The 22414-nt window shown below is 36.9% G+C and overlaps 1 protein-coding gene across 4 annotated transcripts in view; it reads left to right on the top strand.

Moving 5' to 3' along the window:
- Positions 1-22414, top strand: part of Hectd1 (HECT domain E3 ubiquitin protein ligase 1) — a 95187-nt gene that overhangs the window by 9790 nt on the left and 62983 nt on the right. For all 4 annotated transcript variants that reach the window (XM_010633563.3, XM_010633565.3, XM_010633564.3 and 1 more), the window contains exons 2-7: positions 13240-13474; positions 18648-18875; positions 19805-20086; positions 20186-20456; positions 21168-21244; positions 21525-21623. In XM_010633563.3, coding sequence (XP_010631865.1) covers positions 13240-13474; positions 18648-18875; positions 19805-20086; positions 20186-20456; positions 21168-21244; positions 21525-21623 — 1192 coding nt within the window. The remainder of the gene's footprint in view (positions 1-13239; positions 13475-18647; positions 18876-19804; positions 20087-20185; positions 20457-21167; positions 21245-21524; positions 21624-22414) is intronic.

The raw sequence follows: 22414 nt of genomic DNA, 5'->3' as shown, positions 1-22414 counted from the left end.
ACTGGGGATCGAACTCTGGATCTTGCACTTGTGAGGCAGGCAGCAGCACCACTGAGCTAAATCCCCAGCCCAGTTCTGTGTTTAAGAAAAGACACATGTGCTCTGTGTCCATCTCCTGTACTTTCATATAGCTGACTTATTTATTTATTTATTTTTGTTCCTTTTGAGACAGGGTTTTGCTATGTAGTTGAGAATGGCCTTGAATTCACTGTGTAGCCCAGGCTGGCCTTGAACTTGTAGCATTTCTCCTGCCTCAGTCTCCCAAGTGCTGGTGTTACAGGTGTGTACCACCATACCTGGCTGGTAGTTGATATTTTTAATCATATCCTGCAAAGCATTGTTATGTTCAGGTAACACTTTTTGACTAGCCTAGCATTTCTCTATGGATGACAGCATACTCACATTCAGAAGTGACCTCTTTAACCTGAATTTTGAAAATGAAATCCAACCAGTTCTGGCATTTGTTTTGCCTGTGTGTATACTAATACAAAATGGCCAATTGTATGTAACCAGAGATTTGAATAGTTTTGTAAGTGTGGTGTAGGTTGGCAACAAAATTGTACACAGTATATCCTCCTGCACCTGAAATACATATTGCACAAAAACAAGTATTGCCTTGTCTATATCAGTAGACTTGTCAATCTGGATTGTGTACCACAGTGACTCATTAATCTTAATAATTGTGCTTCAATAGTCTGTGTTATGGTGTGTATCTAAATGTACCCCCAAAGCCTCATGTGGTCATAGGTGGGGCTTTTCAGAAGTGGCTGTAGCTAAGGTGTGTGATGATGGGATTAAGAATGTGATGCTGGTTCCGCCTCTTGTCTCGAAAGCACAAGGTCCTGAGTTCAGTCTTTGATACCAGAAAAACAAAACAAAAACAAAAGAATGTGATGATGGGATTGAGGATATGGCCTCAATCAGGAAATAGGCTTATAGCCTGGATAGAAAAATAGCCAGGATGCAGCCTGAACAGAAGAAGGAAGGCTGCTGATGCTGTTTCACTGTTTGCTGCTTGTCTGCTGCTGCTTTCTGCATACTCTTGAGATGCCCCTGTGCCATACCACCCTGCTTTGTGAAGCCAGCCATTTATGGACTGAAACGTCTGCAAACTGTGAGCCAAAATAAACTTTTCCTCCTTTAACTTTGGGTATAGGGTATTTTTGTCTTAGCACAGAGAAAATTAACTAACCTTATTTCATCAATTTGTGTAGGGTTTTTTTTTGTTGTTGTTGTTACTGGGGATTGAACTTGGGTCCTTGCACTTGCAAGGCAGGCCACTGAACCGCTGAGCTAAATCCCTGGCCCCTGTTTGTGTAGTTATTACAGTGCTAGCCAAAAGAGGAACACGTACTGCCTTTCCTAAAAGTTCACACACATGTTCTTAGCAATGGGCAGGATTCACTCTTCATAAATAGTAAAGAGCTTCATAGCTTTTATGATGAGTTAGACATTAAGAATGCCTTCAATGCAATAACATTTGTTCATAATTGCTGCTGCTGCTTTTTTTTTTGTTTTCTGAGATAGGGTCTCACTATGTAGTTGAGACTGACCTGGAACTCACTATGTAGCCCAGGCTGGTTTTGAACTCAAAGCGATCCTCCTGCCTCAGCCTCCTGAGTGCTGGGATTACAGGAATGCGCCACCATGCCCGTCTTTTTTTTTTTCCCCCATAATTGCTTTTTCATATTTATGTGTTTTTCTTTTGACAAGCTCCAAAGGAGTGTGTCTAATATAGCGTGCTTACCATGAAGCAGTTTTCAAGGTTTCATGGTTTTGTTGGATAGCTGGTTTCTGCATATTATACAAAGTGGGCTTGGAAAATGTGAATCACCTGTTTCACTGAACCCAGAAATTTAAGTAGAAGTCTTGTTTTTTTTTTTTTTTGCTTTGTTTGTTTGTTTGTTTGTTTGTTTTTTGAGACAGGGTCTCACTGTGTAGTTGAGACTGACCTGGAACTCACCATGTAGCCCAGGCTGGTCTCAAACTCACAGCGATCCTCCTACCTCAGCCTCCAAAGTGCTGGGATTACAGGTGTGCACCACCACGCCCAGATATTGGTATTTTTTTTAAATGTTGCTTTGTTTTTGTTTGCAGTCTTAGAATCTTCTGTCTCATTTTGGGGGCTTTTCCCTCTTTTCAAAGAACTCTTCAGTGATTTTTGCTGTTTAGTAATTTTGATTACATTAGATTCTTGGCTTGCTTTACAAAACTCACAGACAAATGAGCAGTCTGGGAAAGAGGCAAGGATGGAAGTGGTAAATAAAATAATGGGCAATTCGTGAATGTACTAAAGTACTGGGTTCTGACTTAAAGTGTACTGCTACCAGATGTAGCTGTATAGTTGAAATACATGAACTCATGAACTTACTTGGCACTATAGAGACTATCATTAGATGTAGCTAATTGTCACTGATAGGTTTTTTTTGTTTTTTGTTTTTTGTTTTTTGTTTTTTTTTGGGTTTTTTTGGTACCAGGGATCAAAATCAGGACCTTGTGTTTGTGAGGCAGGATGTAGAACCACTGAGCTAAATCCCCAGCCTATGGTGATGTTAATTTTGTCTTTTCTTTTTGATATTGGGGATTGAACTCAGGACCTTGTGCCTGTGAGGAAGGCACAGTGCTACTGAGACAAATCTCTGGCCCCATTAATTTGTCTTTATAGTTACTCCCAAGGATTAACAGCACCACCTCAGTTCTACTTTAGATTATCAGGCATTAGATTCTTGTTTTTTGTTTTTCAAGACTGGGTGTCATAGTTCAAGCTGGCCTTGAATTTACTATGTAGCCCAAGCTGGCTTTGAACTCTTCTGGCATTCTTCCTGCCTCAGCCTCCTGAGTGTTGGGATTGCAGGTGTGCACCATCATGCCCAGTGTTTTTTTTTTTTTTTGTACCGGGGATCGAATTTAGGATCTTGTGCTTGAGTTAAATCCCTAGCCCCTACACCCAGTGTTTTTTTCAACTGAGCATATTGCATTTGAATTTCATCTACAGTGCTGTGTTTTTCTTTTCTTTCTTTCTTTTTTAAGTACTATGGATCAAATCCAGGGTTTTTACAATGAGTTTTATCTCCCTTTCTTTTTTTTCCTAATTTTAAGACCGAGTCTCACTAAGTTGCTGAGTTTAAGCTGAGCTTGAATTTTCATTTCTCTTGCCTTACCCTCCCACAGTGTTAGACTTACAGGTGTGTGCCACCGTGCCCATGTTGCTCTGAGTTTCAGTGGTTCATTCCCTTTAAAAGATTGCTAAGTGGGCTGGGGATTTAGCATAGTGGTTCCGCTGCCTGCTTCGCAAGCACAAGGTTCCAAGTTCGATCCCCGGTACCAAAAAAAAAAAGATTGCTAAGTAATACTCCATTTATAGATGGTATCTGTTCATCTGTGAAAGGATATTTGGCTTTTTTCAGGTTGAGTGATTATGACCAAGCTACTATGAACATGAGCATACAGATTTTTATGTGAATATGAGTTTTCATTTCTTCTGAAATACTTGGAAATCTGAAAAGATACAGGAATTGAAAAGTTGATTTCAAAATTCATAAGGATATGCACAGGCCGTACAATAACCAAAAGAACTTTAATAAAGAACAAAACTGGGGAATTAACATTACCAAATTTTAATTCTTAGTATATACCTAAAGCAGTCAGGCTACTAGTATTGATACAAAGACAAATAGATCAAACAATAGAGAAATAGATTAATATATATGGATAAATGGACAAAGGCAATTTAGTGGAGAAAGGATAGGTTTTTTTTTCATAGTGCTGTAACAGTTGGGTATGTCTATACAAAAAACACTGATCCATATCTCATTCAGGAATTAACTCAAAATAAAAAATATAAATATAGAATATAAAACAAACTAAAAACAAAATCTTTGTGACCTTGAGTTAGGCAAATAAGTGACATACCAAAAGCACAATCCATATGAAAATAAAGTCACGTGATTTAATTTCTTTTACTAAGTTTTTATAATAGATAGTTTTATTCAGGTTATCTAATTCTTATAGTGTGAGTTTTGATAGAATGTCTTTAAAATGTATTTTTGGGGGGCGGGTTGAGACAGGGTCTCGCTATGTAGTTGAGACTGACCTGGAACTCACTATGTAGCCCAGGCTGGTCTCGAACTCATAGTGATCCTCCTGCCTCAGCCTCCCAAGTGCTGGGATTATAGGCGAACACCACCACACCTGACCTAAAATGTAGTCTGTCTGTCTTACTTAACTAACTAACTTACTTACTTATTTATTTATTTAGTTGGTTGGTTGGTTGGTTGGTTGGTTGAGACAGGGTCTTACTATGTAGTTGAGACTGACCTGGAACTCACTATGTAGCCCAGGCTGGTCTCGAACCCACAGTAATCCTCTTGCCTCATCCTCCTGGGTGCTGGGTGTGCACCATTCCCAGCAAAATGTAGTCTATTTAGATTAAAATTGGTACGCATAGAATTTGTGATCTCCCTTTCTTTCCTGTTGTTGTCTGCAGTGTATGTAATGATAAATTCCCTTTTCATCTTCATAATAATGTTTATCTTTTTTTCTTTCTTTTTTGGTACTGGGGATCCAACTCAGAACCTTGTGCCTAGTGCAGCGGCCACTGAACTAATCCCCGGCCAGTGTTTATCTTTTTTATGTATATATGTGGCCAGTCTTTTTTAAGAACTTAAGATTTGACTGTATTTGTTTTTTGTTGTTTTTCTATTTTAAGTTTCATAGATTCCTGTTTTTATTTCCTTCTACTTTGATTTTGGGTTTTAAACCCCTCCTCCACTTTTTTTGTTTGATTTTTGAGATTGAGTCTTAGTGTGTAGTTCACACTGGCTTTGAACTTACTGTGTAGCCTAGGTTGACCTCTGCCTCCTGAAGTGCTGAGGTTATGCTCGTGCACCACCATGCCTGGTCACACTGTGTAGTTCAGGCTGGTCTTAAACTCACTTTGTAATCCAGACTGGGCTTGAATTTGCAGTGATTCTCCAGCCTCAGTCTCTTGAGTGTTGGGATTATAGGTTTGAGCCACCATGTCTAGGTTAAATTTGTTTGTAGCCCAGGATATATGAACAATTTTTGGTGAATGTTCCACATAATACTTGAGAAACTTGTGTATTCTGTTGTTTTATGTTGGAAATTTCTGTGTCACATTGAGTCAGAATGATTGATCACGTTCAAGTCTATGTTGGTTTTCTATTTGTTATGAGGGTTACTGATAGAGAGGAGATTGAAGTCTCCAAGTAGTATTGTGGATTTTTCTGTTTCTCTTTTCTGTTCTCTCAGGTTTTGCTTTATATAATTTTTTTTTTTTTTTTTTTTTTTTTTTGATACTGGGGATTGAACTGGGGTCCTTGCACTTGTGAGGCAGCTGGTGGAACCACTAAGCTAAATCCCCGGCCCTGCTTTATGTAATTTGAAAAACTGTTAGGTGTAGTCAGGATTAATTATAATGTGTTATTGGTAGATTGACCCCTTTATTACTACATAATGTCCTTTTGTTGTGTGTGCTGGAAATTGAACCTAGGTTGTCATACTTGGTAAGCACACCACATCTGCAGTTTGTAATGTCCCTCTTTATAATTGGTAACTTTGCTTGTTCTAAAGTCTGGGTTTTCTAGTATATAAATTTAAATATTACAGCTTACTCTTTTTTTCTCTTGGCTGTACTGGGGTTTGAACCCAAGAGCTTGCAACGTGGTAGGCAAGTGCTCTATCACTGAAGTACATTCCTACTCTGTATTTTTTATATCTTCTTTGGGGGTGGTTGGTTTAATTTTGTTTTTCATATCCCCTTATATAGGCCAGGCCAGGCTGGCCTTGAACTCACAGCGTGATCCTCCTGTCTCAGCCTTCGGAGTGCTGGGATTACAGGCATGCACCACCATGCCTGGCTTATTTTTTTTTTTTTGTGGTACTGGGGATTGAATTTAGGACCTTGTGCTTCTGAGGCAGGTGCAGTGACACTGAGCTAAATCCCCAGCCCTATATTTATTACTTCCTAAGTTTTTGTTGTTATTTTTCATACTTTCTTTTCTTCGCTGAAAATTTGTTTCATGGATGTTCACATTTACCTCACAGAGTAGTTATATATGGTGTAAGGTCTTATAATTTCCACATCTTAATTGTTTGGCTTGCATCTCTTGATTGTCTTTTTCTTTAAGTTCATCGTATTTTCGTGATTCTTTGTATTTCTTTTGTTGTTGTTGTTCTGGTTATCAAACTCCGGGCAGGCACTGTGCTGCTGAGCTACATCCCTAGCCTTGATTCTTTATACTTTAAGGCATTTTGGATTGTACCTAGACATTTGGAACATTCTGTTACAATGGGTTTTACAAAAATTCTTTGGAGAGTGTTTATTTTTTGTTTTGCTTTAATATGTAGTCATCCTAGTTAGATTTAGACTGCTAGTTTTCTCTGGGTGGTGTCCTGTGTCATTCCAGTTTTCACAGACTGCTGTGTTGCTGGAGTCTGTTCTATGCATACGTTACTCATCATTTAGTCTGGGACTCAGATGGTTTATAATATAGTTTGGTTCAAAGTTTTTGAGAACTACTCCCCTCTAACCCCTGCTGGGGATCAATCTCAGGACCTTGTGCTTATGAGACAGGTGTGGTGCCACTGAGCTAAATCCCTGGACTTGAGAACTACTTTTTAGCCCCAGCCTCCATAAGTGCAGCTGGGAGATGAATTTGGGACTTGTACAGTATCACACATTTCTTCTTTTTTTTTTGTCACACATTCCTTTTTTTAGTTCTTTTTCTCTCCAAGTGTGAGGGGCCCTCTGAATATTTCAGCTCCCCGAAATCCTTTTTATTTGGTCTTCTGTTTAGAAAACTGAGACTCTCTTAAGGTTTTAGCCACTCGCTCCTTCACTACTTCACTCATTCCATCCCCTCCTTTGCACTGTCATACAATTTCTGATACCTGGGCTACTTTCTGGGTAAAAGTGGCAAGGGAAAAGAGACATTTAAAAAAAAGTTCTTCTCATACTCTTTGAACCTCTGCCACTCCTTTTCACATTTCCCCTGTGTTTTGAGGCACAAATAGTTTCCACTGGCACTGGGCATGTATCGCTCAGGATTAGGGAGATTTGTACTTGGGGGAGGGGCACCATTCTTGGCCAGGTTAGGAGGTAAAGCCCAGGAATTTCTCCCATACCCTCTGGCTTTTAGGGCCCTCCCAGTTTCTGTTGTGTGTTTCTGCTACATAGTTTTGGGAGTTAGCCTATTCAGGGGTGTGTTATCTTTCTATCAGGATGACAGAAAAACAGTTTAAAGGAGGAAAGGTTTATTTTGGCTCATGATTTTAAAGGCTTCAGTCTATGATCTGTTGCCTCCATTGCTTTTGGGCTTGTGGTGAGGCAAAACATGATGGAAGGGAGTTATGGTGGAGCAAAGATGCTTACGTCATGGTGGTTGAGAAGCAGAGAAGGGAAGGGCCTAATGTCCCAATGTCCCTCTCAAGGGCACACCCATAGTAACCCTACCTTCCACTAGACCCCACCTTTCCAAGACTCTACTAACTCTCAGCAGCACCATAGGTTGGTGACTGACTTTGAGCACATGAGCCATTTGGGGGATATTCTAGTCCAAATAACTGCAAAGAGTCAATGTCTGGAGAGAAAAAAGGAAAAGAAAAGCCACCACCGCTGCCGCCGCCACCACCACCACCACCACCACCATGAAATTCGCTTCTGTTGTCCACTTGTTCTTGGTTGTTTCTTGGAGCCTTGGGTATCTGCCTTTTTGTGCCCTGATCAAGTTTTTTTGTTATAATCATTAGGTATGATAGATTGACTGGCCCCAAAGTTTAAATTTATTTTTGTGCGTAATTACTTGTATCTTTGACTTCAGATGGGTTATATCCCATTAAACCTATTGCTAGTTGAAAATAGCATAAACAAAAAATGCATTTAACACACCCAAACTACCAAACATTATACCTTAGCAACACAATACACTGTGGAGTATGGTTGTTTACTCTTATGGTCATGAGGCAGACTGGGAGATGCTCCTGCCCAGCATTGTAAGAGGATATTGTACTGCATATTGTTAGTTCAGGAAAGGATCAAAATTTAAAATATGAGTACTGAGTATATACTGCTTTCATACCATTGTGAAGTCAGAGTTGTTTTTTGTTTTAAATTTTTATTTTTTATTAGTACATGTTTGTAGTACATAATGATTACACTACTCCTGGTTCATGTACATAACATAACTTAATTCCTTTTTTTATCCCCTTCTTGTCTCCCCCTCCCTCCATTTCTTGCTCCCTTTCCCTTCTGCGAAAGATTTGTCTCCCTGTTTCCTATTATCTAGCTTTAATTTTGCTCTTATTTATATTTTGGGTTTTTTAATAAAAGAGAAACCATGAGATATTTATGCTTGTGGGTCTGATTTATTTCATTCAACATTGTCTCAAGGTACATCTATTTTCCTACAAATGTCTCAAGTTTATCTTTCTTTATGACCTTGTAAGTTGAACCATTGCAAGTTGGAGACCATCTATATGTTTATTTTTTTGTTTCTGTATATTGAAAGCCATGAGTTCTTACCAGTATCTCCAGTTCCAATCTGATTCTTCAAATTCATACTTAGTTGTCTTTTAAGTATTTATTGTAAATCCTATTCCCTGCAGTGAGAAACCTGGCCTCCATTATCCTTTATTTATTTATTTGATCAATTTCTCCACATAGATGCCCTCCTCACCTTGCCCTCGGCTCTGACACCTTGTGCAGAATGACCTTCCCAGGAGTCCCTTCCTCAGCACTAGTTCTGGACATACCTCTCATGTGGATGTCTAATGCATTATTTCAGTAGTCTGTGAAAAGACTTGGAAGTTGACTTAGATTAGGGTTACAAAAGAGGATGTGGGAAAGGTGAGATATATTTTAGAGGGCTTAAATGGTGGGTTTTAACAGAGATTTTCTGTGTAATACTAGGAAAGTAGAGGAAGAATCAGAGTTCTTGGGTTTCTGGATTTCTGGATCGTTGACACATATGATGGAAATTTGGGAGTGGAGCACAGATCAGGAGTTTTGTTTTGAATGTATTCATGTTCACATGCCCGTGGTATGTTGTTCTGGGGTGGAGATAACACTTGAGCTTTTATGGAATTTGGATGAGATACCCTGGTATATGAACTAAGGGAATGGATTAGATAATCAGACAATATAGAAGAGATGAGAAGGGAATCTTAATAGTGAAAGTGTGAAAAGTAAGAGCCAAGAGAAAATTGAAGAAAGGGCATGAAAGAATCATTGTAGACAGTGGAAGAAATGTAGAAGTGTTACAATCATAAAGCTCAAGTTGATTTCAAAGACCAAGTTGAATTATTTACAAACATAGGGTCTGTATGAAAAGTGACTGTGAGAAATTCCCTAACTGAGTGTGGTGGCATGTATCTATAATTCCCAGTACTCTGAGGCCAGCTTGGGTTACACAGTAAGTCAAAGATCAGACTGAACTACATAGGAAGACCCTGTTTCCACAGGGGGAAAAATTCCCTAAACAACAACTTAAGGGTCTGGGGTGTGTGTGTGTCTGTGTGTGTGTGTATGTGGTACCCGGGATTGCACTCAGGACCTTACACTGACAGGGCAGGTGTGGTGTCACTGAGCTAAATCCTTGGCCCTGAAAGGTCTGTTTTAAAATCTGACATGTTTATATTACAATGGCTATATCAGAGCAGGATATCCAACAAAATATAGATCAGGCAATAATACTTGTTAGTAATTTGTTTTAAGTCCAATATGAGCTTTTAGATCATCCAACTGTATTTCTTTGAATTATCTGTATTTTAGAATTAATTAAATAGGCCTATTTTTTCTGTACCTCTTTGCTCAACTTATAGTTAATTTGTGACATTGAAGTTTTGTAATTGGCTTTTTGGTTCTCAAGAAATATTAATAATCTTTATTTTAATTGAAAACTATTGCTAGGAATCCTGTAATAGTGTTTTCAAGTTTTGAAAAGTGTTTTAGGGCCAGGAATTAGCTCAGTGGTGCCATACCTTGAAAAAACAAGGTCCTGAGTTTGATCCCTGGTACTGGGGTGAGAGTGGGTGGGTGGGTTTAGAGCTGTGTATGATTATGCCTCCTATTTTCCCTTTAGTAGTTGTAACAACTTACATTTTTATCACTTCAAAGGTTCTAAGTTTTGACTAGTGATTTTTTTTTTTACTTTTTCATATGTAAATTGTAGTTATTTTTCTTTTTTACTTTTATTATTGATATTATTTTGTAATAGAGTCTCACTATGTGGTTCAGGCTGTCCTTAAACTCATTGTGTAACCAAGGCTGGTCTCGAATCCTGTCTTTGTCTCTCAAGTGTGTGTGTGTAGGGGTGTTTACTGGCAGTTGTTTTCCATTAAAAAATAATTTAAAAAAATTCAGCTATGATATATTTGCCTTAAATAAATTGTTCTGTTACAGTAATATTCACACAAATGAAATTTGTATAATCTAGCTCTTCACTACTGGTTACCTTTCAGATTGGCAATTGACATGTGTGTAATAGATACATAAGTTATGTGGATTCTTTTTGTTTTGAGAGAGGGTCTCACTGTATACTCCAGGCAGCTCAAACTCATGAATCTTCTGCCTTAGCCTCTCAAGTGCTTGGATTATAGGTGTGTATGACCACACCTGATATGGAAAGAGAAAAATCATTATTAGCTAACTAGTTTCTTAGGAATGCAGAAGAATAACTGTAGTTCACTTTGAAGCTAAATAAAAATCAGGGTTTTTACTTACTTAGGAGCATACTATAAATATCTTAACCACTGTTGAAAAAGTAACTCAAGGTAGAAAAGCACATTTTTTTCATTATTCAATAGCCAAAGTATAATAGATACTTTGTTTTTTATTATACTTGTGTAAAATAAGCAAGCTCTTTTGTATTATGTAAACTATTTTAGTTTTTCTCTTAGGTATAACATTAATCACAATTAAAAGGAGAGCATGAGATAACTTTGTAGGTTTCAAAAAAATACGTATTTTTTTTGTATTGTTGGAGATTGGACCAGAGCCAAGTGCTTCACCCCTAAGCTACATCCTTACCCCTGTTGGTTTGTTTTAAATTGGTTCTTCAACTGTTCTTATTCAGGAGAATGTTTACAATTTGAGAGACACAGCAGGAACCAGCACTGTTCCCTAAATTAGCAAAAACAATAAAATGTAGAAAGTTTATACATTTCTCTTAATACTCTTTCATATGCTGTTTTGTACTATATAAAATATAAAAGTGTAGATGAATAATTTTCTTTTCAACAAATCATCAATCTTGTCATTTCTTGCGAGGACTTGTGAATTCTTGTCATTTGATGTGAGGACTATCAATTTCATTTTATTCTCTATGCAAAAGCTATTTTGTAAAGAAAAGACATTACTCTTTTGGGACTATGTTCTTCTGTAGTATCAACATTTTCACAAATCTTCTCATCTATTCCATTAACTACAAATGGGTACATACCTTCTATGTAGAGAAAAACAACATAATGTTTAAGGTTTATGGTTTTACTGAAAACTAGGGGGTGAGCTCTTGTAACTTAGCCCCAAAGCATTTGATTTTTAACCTTGGTATATTACAAGTTGATTCTTTTGTCATAGGTTGCCAGTGTTGTTGTTAGTAAAAATCATTTATGTTTAGTTGTTGCTTAGTCATGATTCAAAGAAGTCTACTAGGGGCCAGGGATTTGACTCAGTGGTTCCACCGCCTGCCTTGCAAGCACAAAGACCTGAGTTCAATCCCCAATACCAAAAAAATGAAGTCTACTAAAACTGTCTTTGATAATATTTCAGCTGCTGGGCCCTGTAAGTTAAAAATTAAGTATATATGAAAGAACAGATTTAGAGATACTCTGACGTGAGTACATGTATTTTTAAAAAGCTGCTGAAGTGGCTGGGGATTTAGCTCAGTGGTTCTGCCACCTTCCTCACAAGCATAAGGACCTGAGTTGGATTCCTGGTACCAAAAAAAAAAAAGGCTGATGGTATGTATAGATAGTACTTAATTGCACACACTAAAAGATGGAGGAAAAATTATGCCTCTAAAATACTAAGAGTACTTTTTCATCTGTTCAGAGAGTGAGAGTAATATATTTGATGTCATGTAACAAATTTTACTAAATGTAGATGTTGATCTTTCATATTTTGTGTTAATAAAATATCTTATTGGTACCTCCTAGATTCTCCCCCCGCCCCCCGTGGTACCAGGGATGGAATTGAACTTGAACTTGGGTTTTTAATTTAATTTAATTTTTTTATTTATTTTTTTGTGGTACCAGCGATTAAACTCGGAACCTTGTGCTTGCGAAGCAGATGGTAGAAACACTGAGTTAAATCCCTAGCCCAAGAATATGGGGATTTTTTTTTTTTTTTTTTTTTTTTTTTTTTTGTTTTTTGGTACTGGGGATTGAACTCTGGTCCTTGCACTTGCAAGGCAGGTTGCAGAACCACTGAGCTAAATCCCAGGCCCTCACAGATTGTTTTTGATGAAACTATCTTATATAGGTATGTATAACAGATATTAGAATACTCATAGCAGCTAAAGTTAGATTAATATAGTGCTAGGTACTGAGTTAAGTGTCTAATGTGTATGATGTTTTGTTTTTTTTTTTTTGGTTCGGGGGATTGAACTTGGGACCTTGGGCTTGTGAGGCAGGCGGTGGAACCGCTGTGCTAAATCCCCGGCCCTAATGTATATGATCTTTAATGTATATGATTTAATTTAACCTTTATAACAACCACATAAAGTAGATGTTGCTTAGGTATTTGCTGCACAAATGAGTAAACAAAGATCACACAGCTGCTGCTTTTTGCTTTACTCTGATTTTTTGTTCCTATAAAACATGAACTGGACCTTCAAGGACTCTTGTATAAGTAAGGAAATAAAGTAATACATTAAAAAGTGTGTGCATTGATTTTATGAAGTTTTGGGAATGTGAAGGTACTATTTAACCATTTGGGAAGGTTAGGGAGGGTTTTGCTGGTCAGTTGATGCTTGACCTGAAAAGGAACTGTTTTAGAACATGGTTTCAAGTTAATGCTGCTATTTTAAACTATTTCTATGTTGATTTTCAGTAATGATGTTTGCATCTGAGTATTGTAAAGGAAGCAAAAACTGAAAATATTACCTAATAAATATTCAGATAGGGTATTGAACACAATGCTAAAGTGTTTTATTATTATGTATTATTTTGTTAACGTTTTATTTAGCGATCCTAGGTATAATATGATTTTTTTTGTTACAGATGTCCACCTCGCACTTTCTTACCAGCGCTCTGCAAAATTTTTCTTGATGAAAGTGCTCCAGACAATGTATTAGAGGTGACAGCCCGCGCTATAACGTACTACCTGGATGTATCAGCAGAGTGCACCCGAAGGATTGTTGGTGTAGATGGAGCAATAAAAGCACTTTGTAATCGTTTGGTTGTGGTTGAACTTAATAACAGGACTAGCAGAGATTTAGCTGAACAATGTGTAAAGGTAAGTATCATGTATTGACCTATTTGAACATCATTTAGAGAATAAAAGTATATTTTACTAAAAAATAAAATTATTCTTATCAGTCTTACTTTATTGAAAGCGATTGAGAACCATGGAGATCACAGCCCTTTGGGGCATCAAAGGAGATCCTATAAGGCCTGGAGAAAGAATCACTATCTGTGAACAAAAATTGTAGACCACTAATATGCTTTTCTGTGTTGCTTGAGTGCTCTTCAGTTATGCTCTTACTCAAAGTTATTTTGTATGAAAATAGTTACAGACCACAACTAACACCAGCCACCAATGCCAGATATTATTTTAAGCACTTTTAATATGTTAACTCATTTATTCATGATAAATGATATCAGTGCCATTAATAACTTATCCTTTCTAGCTGGGATTGGTGGAATATGCCTGTAATCCTGGCCTTTATGAGGCTGTGGTAGGCGAATAGCAAGTTTGAGGCCAAATCAACCTGGTCTAGAGACGTGATGTCTCAAAAAACAAAAAATAATTTTCATTTTACAGATGAAAAGCTTCAAGAAGTTAAGTAATTTTCTTAAATAATAAGGATATATAAGTAATGAGAAGTGCAGGTAAGATTTGAAGATCAGAAATTGGCAGATTTAGGAAGTCCAGTTTTAGAACCTGTGAATTTACTTTGCTGTATTCTCTTTAGAGTAAGCTGTTATATTTCTTGTGGGACTAAATTTTATACAGCTTTAAAATCATCTGCAACTGGGGCAGTAATTTATTGAAACTACTTGGCAAGCATTTTGTTTTATGTTTTGAGTTGGAGTCTTGCCATGTTGCCCAGGATGGTCTTGAATTCATAGGCTCAAGTGACTGTCCTGCTCCAGCTTCCCCGATGCTGGGACTATAGGCATGTGCCTAGCCATGCCTATAGTGCCTTTTTTTTAGCAAATCGAGTGCATCTTTTTTTTTTTTTTTTAATAATGATTTCTGCTTTACTCTTATGATTCTTGTTCCTTTAGGTCAGCAGTTCTCAAAAATGTTTTATTTCAGGATTCCTTTACAAGTCTTACATTGTTGAAGTTCTTTAAAGAGTCTTTGTTTCTGTTAGTTTATATTTATGTTTACTCTATTAGTACAACTAAGAAATTTAAAATATTTTAATTTCTCTCAAAATAACTTATTACATGTTAACATGCATTACAATTTTAATGAAAAATAACTTTGCAAAATGAAAAGAAAATTAGTAAGAGACTAACATTACTAGGCATTTTTGGAAATCTTTTGAAAAACCACTGGCTACAGTAGCTGAATCTTCATAGCTGCTTTTCACTGCAGTCTTCTGCAGTATCACATCTCATCACTTTTATAGTTGGAAAATTCTGTACTATGTTTTGAGAATGAGAGTGAAACAGACTAATAAACTTGCTTCATCATAACATTATAAAATCATTAGTCAAGGATCCTTGAATATGTTTTGAGAACCCAGCGTCCTTGGCCATATTTGAGAACTTCCTTCCTCTTTGCCTGTAGAAAATTACTTCATTAATTTTTTTCACTGATGGTGTGGTGTTTTTGTTTTTTTTTCCCCCCCTTTGGTGCTAGGGATTGAAGTCGAAACCTTGTACTTGTGAGTCATTTGGCTCCACTAAGCTAAATCCCCAGCCTTGCTTTGCTTTGCTTTTCTTTCTTTTTTCTTTTTTTTGTAGTAATAGGAATAGGAATCAACACCTAGGGTGGTCTCTTTTGTTTTGTTTTAAGACAGGGTGTTACAAAGTTGCCCTAGGCTGACCTGGAACTCAATCTTTCTGCCTCAGCCTCCAGCGTAGCTGGATTTCAGGCCTGGCTGTGACCCATATTTTCAAATTCTTTGTTACCTGTCCTCACATCTTCATATTTGTAGCATATAAACATGCTGAAGTCCTGAGCTATCTCTTTGTGTGTTGATTTTGTTTCCTTAGCTCTGTGTGTGTGTGTGTGTGTGTGTGTGTGTGTGTGTCTGTTAATCTGTCTGCGTGTTTGTGTGTGTATGTGTGTGCTAGAATGAAATCTAGGACCTTGTGCTTGTTGGGCAAGCACTCAACTATTTAGCTAACCTCCCAAACCTTATTTTTTATAATTTAAAAATCTACAGTTGAAAGATCCAGTGCAATTTACACCTTATGTCCACACAGATTTGCCAACTGTTAATATTTTTATCCCTCCTTCCCTCCCTCCTTTGTTTTCACTGAACCTTTAAAATTCATTGCAGTCATGGTGATATTTCACCCCTAAATATTTTAGCATTGTTTAGTTTATCAACATAGTTTTCTTCTAAGGATAAGCATGTTCTTTCTATAAAACCATCATGCCATTATTCCACCTATAAAAATTAACAATGATTCAGTGGTATATAATTGCAGCTTATAGGCCCAGTGGTTCCCAGCATATCCATTATAACTTAAAAAAAAAATAGAATCCAAGCCAGATGTGGTGGCACATGCCTCTACTGTCAGAATTTGAGAAGCTGAGGCAGTAATATGGCCATGATTTCGAGGCCAGCCTGAGCTAGTTAAAGAATTTAATACTAGCCTGAACTACATAGCAAGACCCCATCTCAAAACAAAACAAAAACAAAACTGGGGATCCAGATGTATACATTACTCTTCCCTCCCCTCCACTCACTTTTTTTTTCCTCCCTTCCCTTTTTTTTTTCCAGACTGAGAATTGAGCCCAACGTCTTCATACTGAGCTACATTCCCTTTTAATTTTTATTTTGAGGCAGTCTTGCTGAGTTGCTAAGTTGCCTAGGCTCAAATTTGAAATCCTCCTGCCTCAACTTTACAGAGTGCTGGGATTACAGTCATTTTCTGCCATGCTCGGCTTACTCATTGTATTTTGTTATTCTTTTTGTTGTCATTTAAATAATAGTTCTTTTCCATGACACTGACCTTTTTATAAAGTCCAGGTCTTTTGGTTTGTATATAGTGTCCCATATTCTACATTTGTTCTTGATTTATTATTGGTGATCCACCAGTTAAAAAATAAAAGCAAAAATGGGACTCTGACTGGATTCTATTTCAGCTGGCTGCCTATTCATAGCCAATCTCCTAGGAAGAGTACAAGAGGTTTGCACTTATTCTTCAGCCCACTAAAATCAGTGTTGTGCTTGCTTCCTTCTCTCTAAAACTGGGGGTGGCAGGGATAAGGTCATCAACTGAGTATGGCACAAGCTTGTAATTCTAGCAGTTGTGGATGCTGATACAGGAGAATTGGAAGTTCAAGGCCCTGTCCAAAATTAAATTTTAAAAAGGTGGAATTCCCTAGTACTGTAGAAAAACATGTAGAAAGAGTCTGGGATGTTCCTCCATGGTGGAGTATTTGCCGAGCACCCACAATGCATGAGATCCTGCAGGGGGGGACAAAAGGTCATCAGTGACATCACTTTTACAAACTTTGGACTTTTGGTAGCCATTAACTTTTGGGATTCTGGTGATGTTTGACATTATTAACTATTTCAGTCTTTTTGAAACTTTTTACCCTTTAGATTTGGTCATACCCTGATCTCACTTTTTCGCTTTCTCCTTTGGAGATTGTTACTTAGTTCATTCTTTTTTTGTTTGTTTGTTTGTTTTTGAGGCATAGTCTCACTATGTAATTCAGGCCAGACTTGGACTCACTATGTAGCCCATGTTGACCTTGAATTTGGAGCAATTCTACCTTAGCCTCTCACCTATTGGGATTATGGGTGTGTGCCACTATGCCTTGATAGTTTTTTTTTTTTTTTCCAGTACCCATGATCAAACTCAGGACCTTGTGTTTGCCAGACAGATGCAGCACCACTGAGCTACATCCCTGGCCCTAGTTCATTCTTTTTTTTTTTTTTGGTACTGGGGATTGAATTCAGAACCTTGTGCTTGAGAGGCAGGTGGCGGAACTACTGAGCTAAACCCCGGACCCTCCTAGTTCATTCTTAAATGGTAGTATTTTGTGAGGTCCTGTTTTACTTCTTGAAACAATATTACAAAATTTGCCTGGGCAGTCTCATCTATTACTTTAATATACCATTTGTACACATATTCTGCTTATCTTTAGCCTTTAACTCAGTCTTGAGTTCTAGACTCCATATTCAAGACCCTTCTCGACATCTCTAACTGGATGTTAGCACTCATTATTTTTCACTACAGGTAAAATCCTATTTTGTTAATCTCCTTCTGTCCGTGTTTCAAGACAGAACAGTGTTTTGTCCTTTTCTTCCACTCCACACTGATGTTCATTTTCTAGTTTACTTCCTGTTTGTCACTGCTGTTACTGCTTTAGGCCCCGATCTGCTCTTAAATGGTAATGCTTGAATATTTGCATTTGCCTATAAACTTTTCTTTCCCCTATTCGGCATACCTTTATTGACTGGAAATTTGATTTTATTATTTCCCTGCCTAAAAACGTTTTTTCTTATCTTCAGGATAAAGTCTCAATTTTGGGTGTAACTGTAAGGTTGACAGACTGTGTTGACGTCTTAGTTGTACCTGAACACCTTAAACATCAATATAATTTGGAAAATAAAAGTGAAATTTTTATGTCTTGATATGATAAATTGAGGATGATGAATAACAATAATAATAGCTAGATTTTATCACCTTTTTTTTTGGCAATAGTATTAGATAACTCAGATCCTTGCACATACTGGGCAAGTGCCTTACCACTGAGCTACCTCCCTGCCTCTTTTATTTTGAGACATATTTTGGTAAATTGTCCTTGCTGGCCTTGAATTCTTGATCCTCTGCCTCAGCCTCCTGAACTTCTGGGATTACAGGCTTGTGCCACCATGCCCAGTTCCTTTTCATAAAATGTTTAGACACTTACACCCTTTGCTAACTTACAGGTAGTTCCTTAGCTTGCCGTGCAAGTTTCACAATTTAAACCAGTGTTGTCCAGTATGGTAGCCAAATATGACCATTGAGAACATCAGATGTGACTACTCAGAATTGATATGTTTTGTAAATATAAAATACACCTATGAATTTGAAGAGAGTACATAAAAGATTGTGAAGGATTTTAATTTTAATATTGGTTTTATGTTGCAGTGATATGTCTTAATTTCATGTTTCATTTTTAAAAATACGACTACTGGTAAATTTGGAGAGCACATTACATTTTCTGTGATTCTAGCAAATTAAAATTACACTTGTATTCTTGTGTGAATTTTGTTTTATTAATGTAGGTGTTGGAACTGATATGCACTCGTGAGTCAGGAGCAGTCTTTGAGGCTGGTGGTTTGAATTGTGTGCTCACTTTCATTCGCGACAGTGGTCACCTGGTTCATAAGGATACCTTGCACTCTGCTATGGCTGTGGTATCAAGACTTTGTGGAAAAATGGAACCTCAAGATTCTTCTTTAGAAATTTGTGTAGAATCTCTTTCTAGTTTATTAAAACATGAAGATCATCAGGTAAGTAAATAGTTATGTTCTCTTTTCAAAAAGTGATTTCATAATGTTTTATATTTAGAACTATGATACACTATGTTTTGAACTCATTTGATGAAAGAGATAATCCCATATTTTCTTTCATGTATTTCTACATGTATATCTTGTGAGTTTTTTGTTTTTTGAGATAGGGTGTCACTATGTAGTCCATGCTGGATTTGAACTCACTATGGAGCCTATGCTGACCTTGAACTCACAAGAATCATCCTGCCTCAGCCTCCTGAGTGCTGAGATTATAGGAATGTGCCACCCTGTCTGGTCCTATATATCATGTTATATCTCTTGGTGATAAGAAATTTTAAATTATTAAAGTGATAATGTATCTCTGCAATTTAAATATTAAATAAATAATGTAATTTCTGTATACATTAATTTAGTATATTTTTTGATTCAGTGTCTAATTTGCTTGACTGAAAGTAAGATCTTACTGAAATAGCACAGCATTTATGATCTTATTTGTAATCTTTTGTTGAATTAGCATTCTTTAGAAAATGAAATTTGACTTTTCTTGCCCTTTTACTATTTAGATACTATTTCAGTGGGAACTGATAGATTATCTTGGCAAAGTTGTACATAGTAGTTAATATTTTTGAGGTTTTATTTTCCATCTACACTCTATATAGGTGTTTTTGCATGTAAGCTGACACTATGAGATAAAGGTACCGTGATTATTACACCTATTTTATACATGAAGCAACTGGGTCTTATAGCAGTAAAGTAACTTCCTCAAGTCATACACTTAGCAGATTATGAAGCCATGATTCAAATGTAGATAAATTATAAGCCTTATCACTTTGCTATAGTTGCCTTTCTTAAAGGGTCAGTATTGAAATGATCAGTACTAGTGCTTTTTAGCTGAGTTTTATCCATGTGCCTATTCTTTATATTGTTAGGTTTCAGATGGAGCTCTGCGATGTTTTGCATCATTAGCTGACCGATTTACCCGTCGTGGTGTTGATCCAGCTCCGTTAGCCAAGCATGGATTAACTGAGGAACTGTTATCTCGAATGGCTGCTGCCGGGGGTACTGTATCAGGACCGTCATCAGCATGCAAGCCAAGTCGCGGCACCGCAGGAGCACCTTCTACAACTGCAGACTCCAAATTGAGTAATCAGGTGTCAACCATTGTAAGTCTGCTCTCCACGCTTTGCAGAGGCTCTCCTGTAGTAACACATGTAAGAATATTTTCTGAATCTTTGTTTTCTAATCTTTTAGAAAAAAATGCTTTTGTACTGTACAACGTGTTAAACTTTTATCTCTCATTCTCTTTCTAGGATCTCTTGAGGTCAGAGCTTCCAGATTCAATTGAAAGCGCATTACAGGGTGATGAAAGATGTGTGCTTGATACCATGCGTTTGGTTGACCTTCTTTTGGTGCTATTATTTGAAGGACGAAAAGCTTTGCCTAAGTCTAGTGCTGGGTCTACAGGCAGAATTCCAGGACTCCGGAGATTGGATAGTTCTGGGGAGCGCTCACATCGGCAGCTTATAGACTGTATTCGAAGTAAAGATACTGATGCACTTATAGATGCAATTGACACAGGAGGTCAGAAAATATTTTTAAAATATAAAAACTGTGAGATAAAAAATTATAGATAACTTCTGGTTTCTCATTTTTGGACAGTATTCTTAGGGATTGTGGCATGCTGTGGCTAGTTCCTTCAAATACTCTCCCCTCTCCCTGTGTATAGCTGTATAATTGTCAGTGGAATGTAAAACCTTTGTTGAATGAGTAAAACTGGAGCATATGAAATTTGCCTATTTTATTACCTGAAAGAGATTTTGCCAATTCTAAGTTGAAGTTTAGGTTGACTTTAGTTCTGTCGATTAATGTAAAGTGACATGAGTAAATTATAATAATACATAGGGAATTTTTGTAGATTACTGCATGAGGTGAGGAGCAAATGTAAATTTGTGAAAAGTGCTGTTTAGTCATCAGACTTTTACATTTTAATGCAACTAGTACCCCATTGATCTGTGTTATACTTTTTTCCTTTCTTTCATGTATATTGTATTTTTAAGGTTTAAAGCCTTATAAATCCTCAGTGGTTTAAAAGTTTTAGACTTTTTTTTTCTCAGAGAATCTTAGTTTTGTGGATTGACTGCTTTAGAGTTGACATCTGTTTAAAACAATCTCTTAACTTTGTACTTAGGGGACTGTTAATAGCAATCTTTAAATGAGTCAAACTAAAAAAAGTTCAGTATTATTTTTTTGGTTTTAAAAATAAGGTTTTTTTTCTTCCTTTCAAACTTTCAGCCTTTGAAGTAAATTTTATGGATGATGTGGGTCAGACTCTATTAAACTGGGCCTCTGCTTTTGGAACTCAGGAAATGGTAAGCTAATAAATAAAAGCTAGAATTTTAAACCAAAGATACCACCTATAATTACAGTGCTCTGGGAGGCTTAGGTAGGAGAATTGCAAGTTCAAGCACAGCCTGGGCAATTTAGTGAATTAGCTAGACCTTGTCTCCAAATAATAAAAAGGGCTGAGGATGTAGCTCAATGCAAAGGCTCTGTGTTCAATCCCCAATACTGCAAAAAAAAAAAAAATCCACAAAAAACAACAACCAAGGATAGAAGTATTAAACAACTTGATCCTTTATTGTTTCACAGGTGGAATTTCTTTGTGAGAGAGGTGCTGATGTTAACAGGGGTCAAAGGTCATCATCATTACATTATGCTGCATGTTTTGGAAGACCTCAAGTAGCAAAGGTAAAATCTGATTTTTTAAAGTATTAATTTTTAACAATTATGTGGTTCAAAAATTAGACTGTTACACAAACTTTTTATTCTAACTTGTGCTAGCCAGCTGTGGTGGGATACAACCCCAGCATATGGGAGGCTGACAGGATTGCTGCAAGTTCAAGGCCAGCTTAAATATAATGAGTTCAAGAATATCTTTATATAGTGAGACCCTGTCTCAAACAACTGAACAAAAAAGTGATGCTTCCATGCTGTCTCCATGTACTCCATCCCCCCTTTTCTACTATATATTTTAATTTTTTCCACTATACTTTTTTTTTTTTTTTTATCCTTTTGTGTTTTCTTTCTTTTTGGTACGGGGGATTGAACTCGGGACCTTGTACTTGTGAGGCAGGTGGTGGAATGCTTGAGCTAAATCCCTGGCCTTGTGTTTCTTAATATAGATTCAAATATCAACAGTATATATGCTTATTTTCTCCTTTCCATATGCAAAGTGAAATGTATATATACCAATCTGCACTTTGTTTTTAACTTAATATATCTTGGAGACCACTCCCTGTTAGTACGTAGAGAACTTTTTTACATCTGCATAGATAATCCACATGGGTCATACTACAAGTAAATTCAATCAGCCAGTTACTAATGCACACATGGTTTTTTTCTAATTCCTTACCCATGACCATGAATAAGTTTATATATTTCTATAGTTTCTGTTTGTCAGTTAAGCAAATATTCTTGTTTGCAGAAGAGTCTTGTGTCTTTGACTCCTGCTTTGTAGATTTTTTTTTTTTTTTTTTTTT

Source organism: Fukomys damarensis, unplaced genomic scaffold, assembly GCF_012274545.1.
Source record: "Fukomys damarensis isolate Sample0158 unplaced genomic scaffold, DMR_v1.0_HiC HiC_scaffold_17, whole genome shotgun sequence".
Classification (NCBI taxonomy): domain Eukaryota; kingdom Metazoa; phylum Chordata; class Mammalia; order Rodentia; family Bathyergidae; genus Fukomys; species Fukomys damarensis.
Note: the sequence above shows the minus strand (reverse complement) of the source record. Positions and strands in the feature narration are given on the sequence as shown.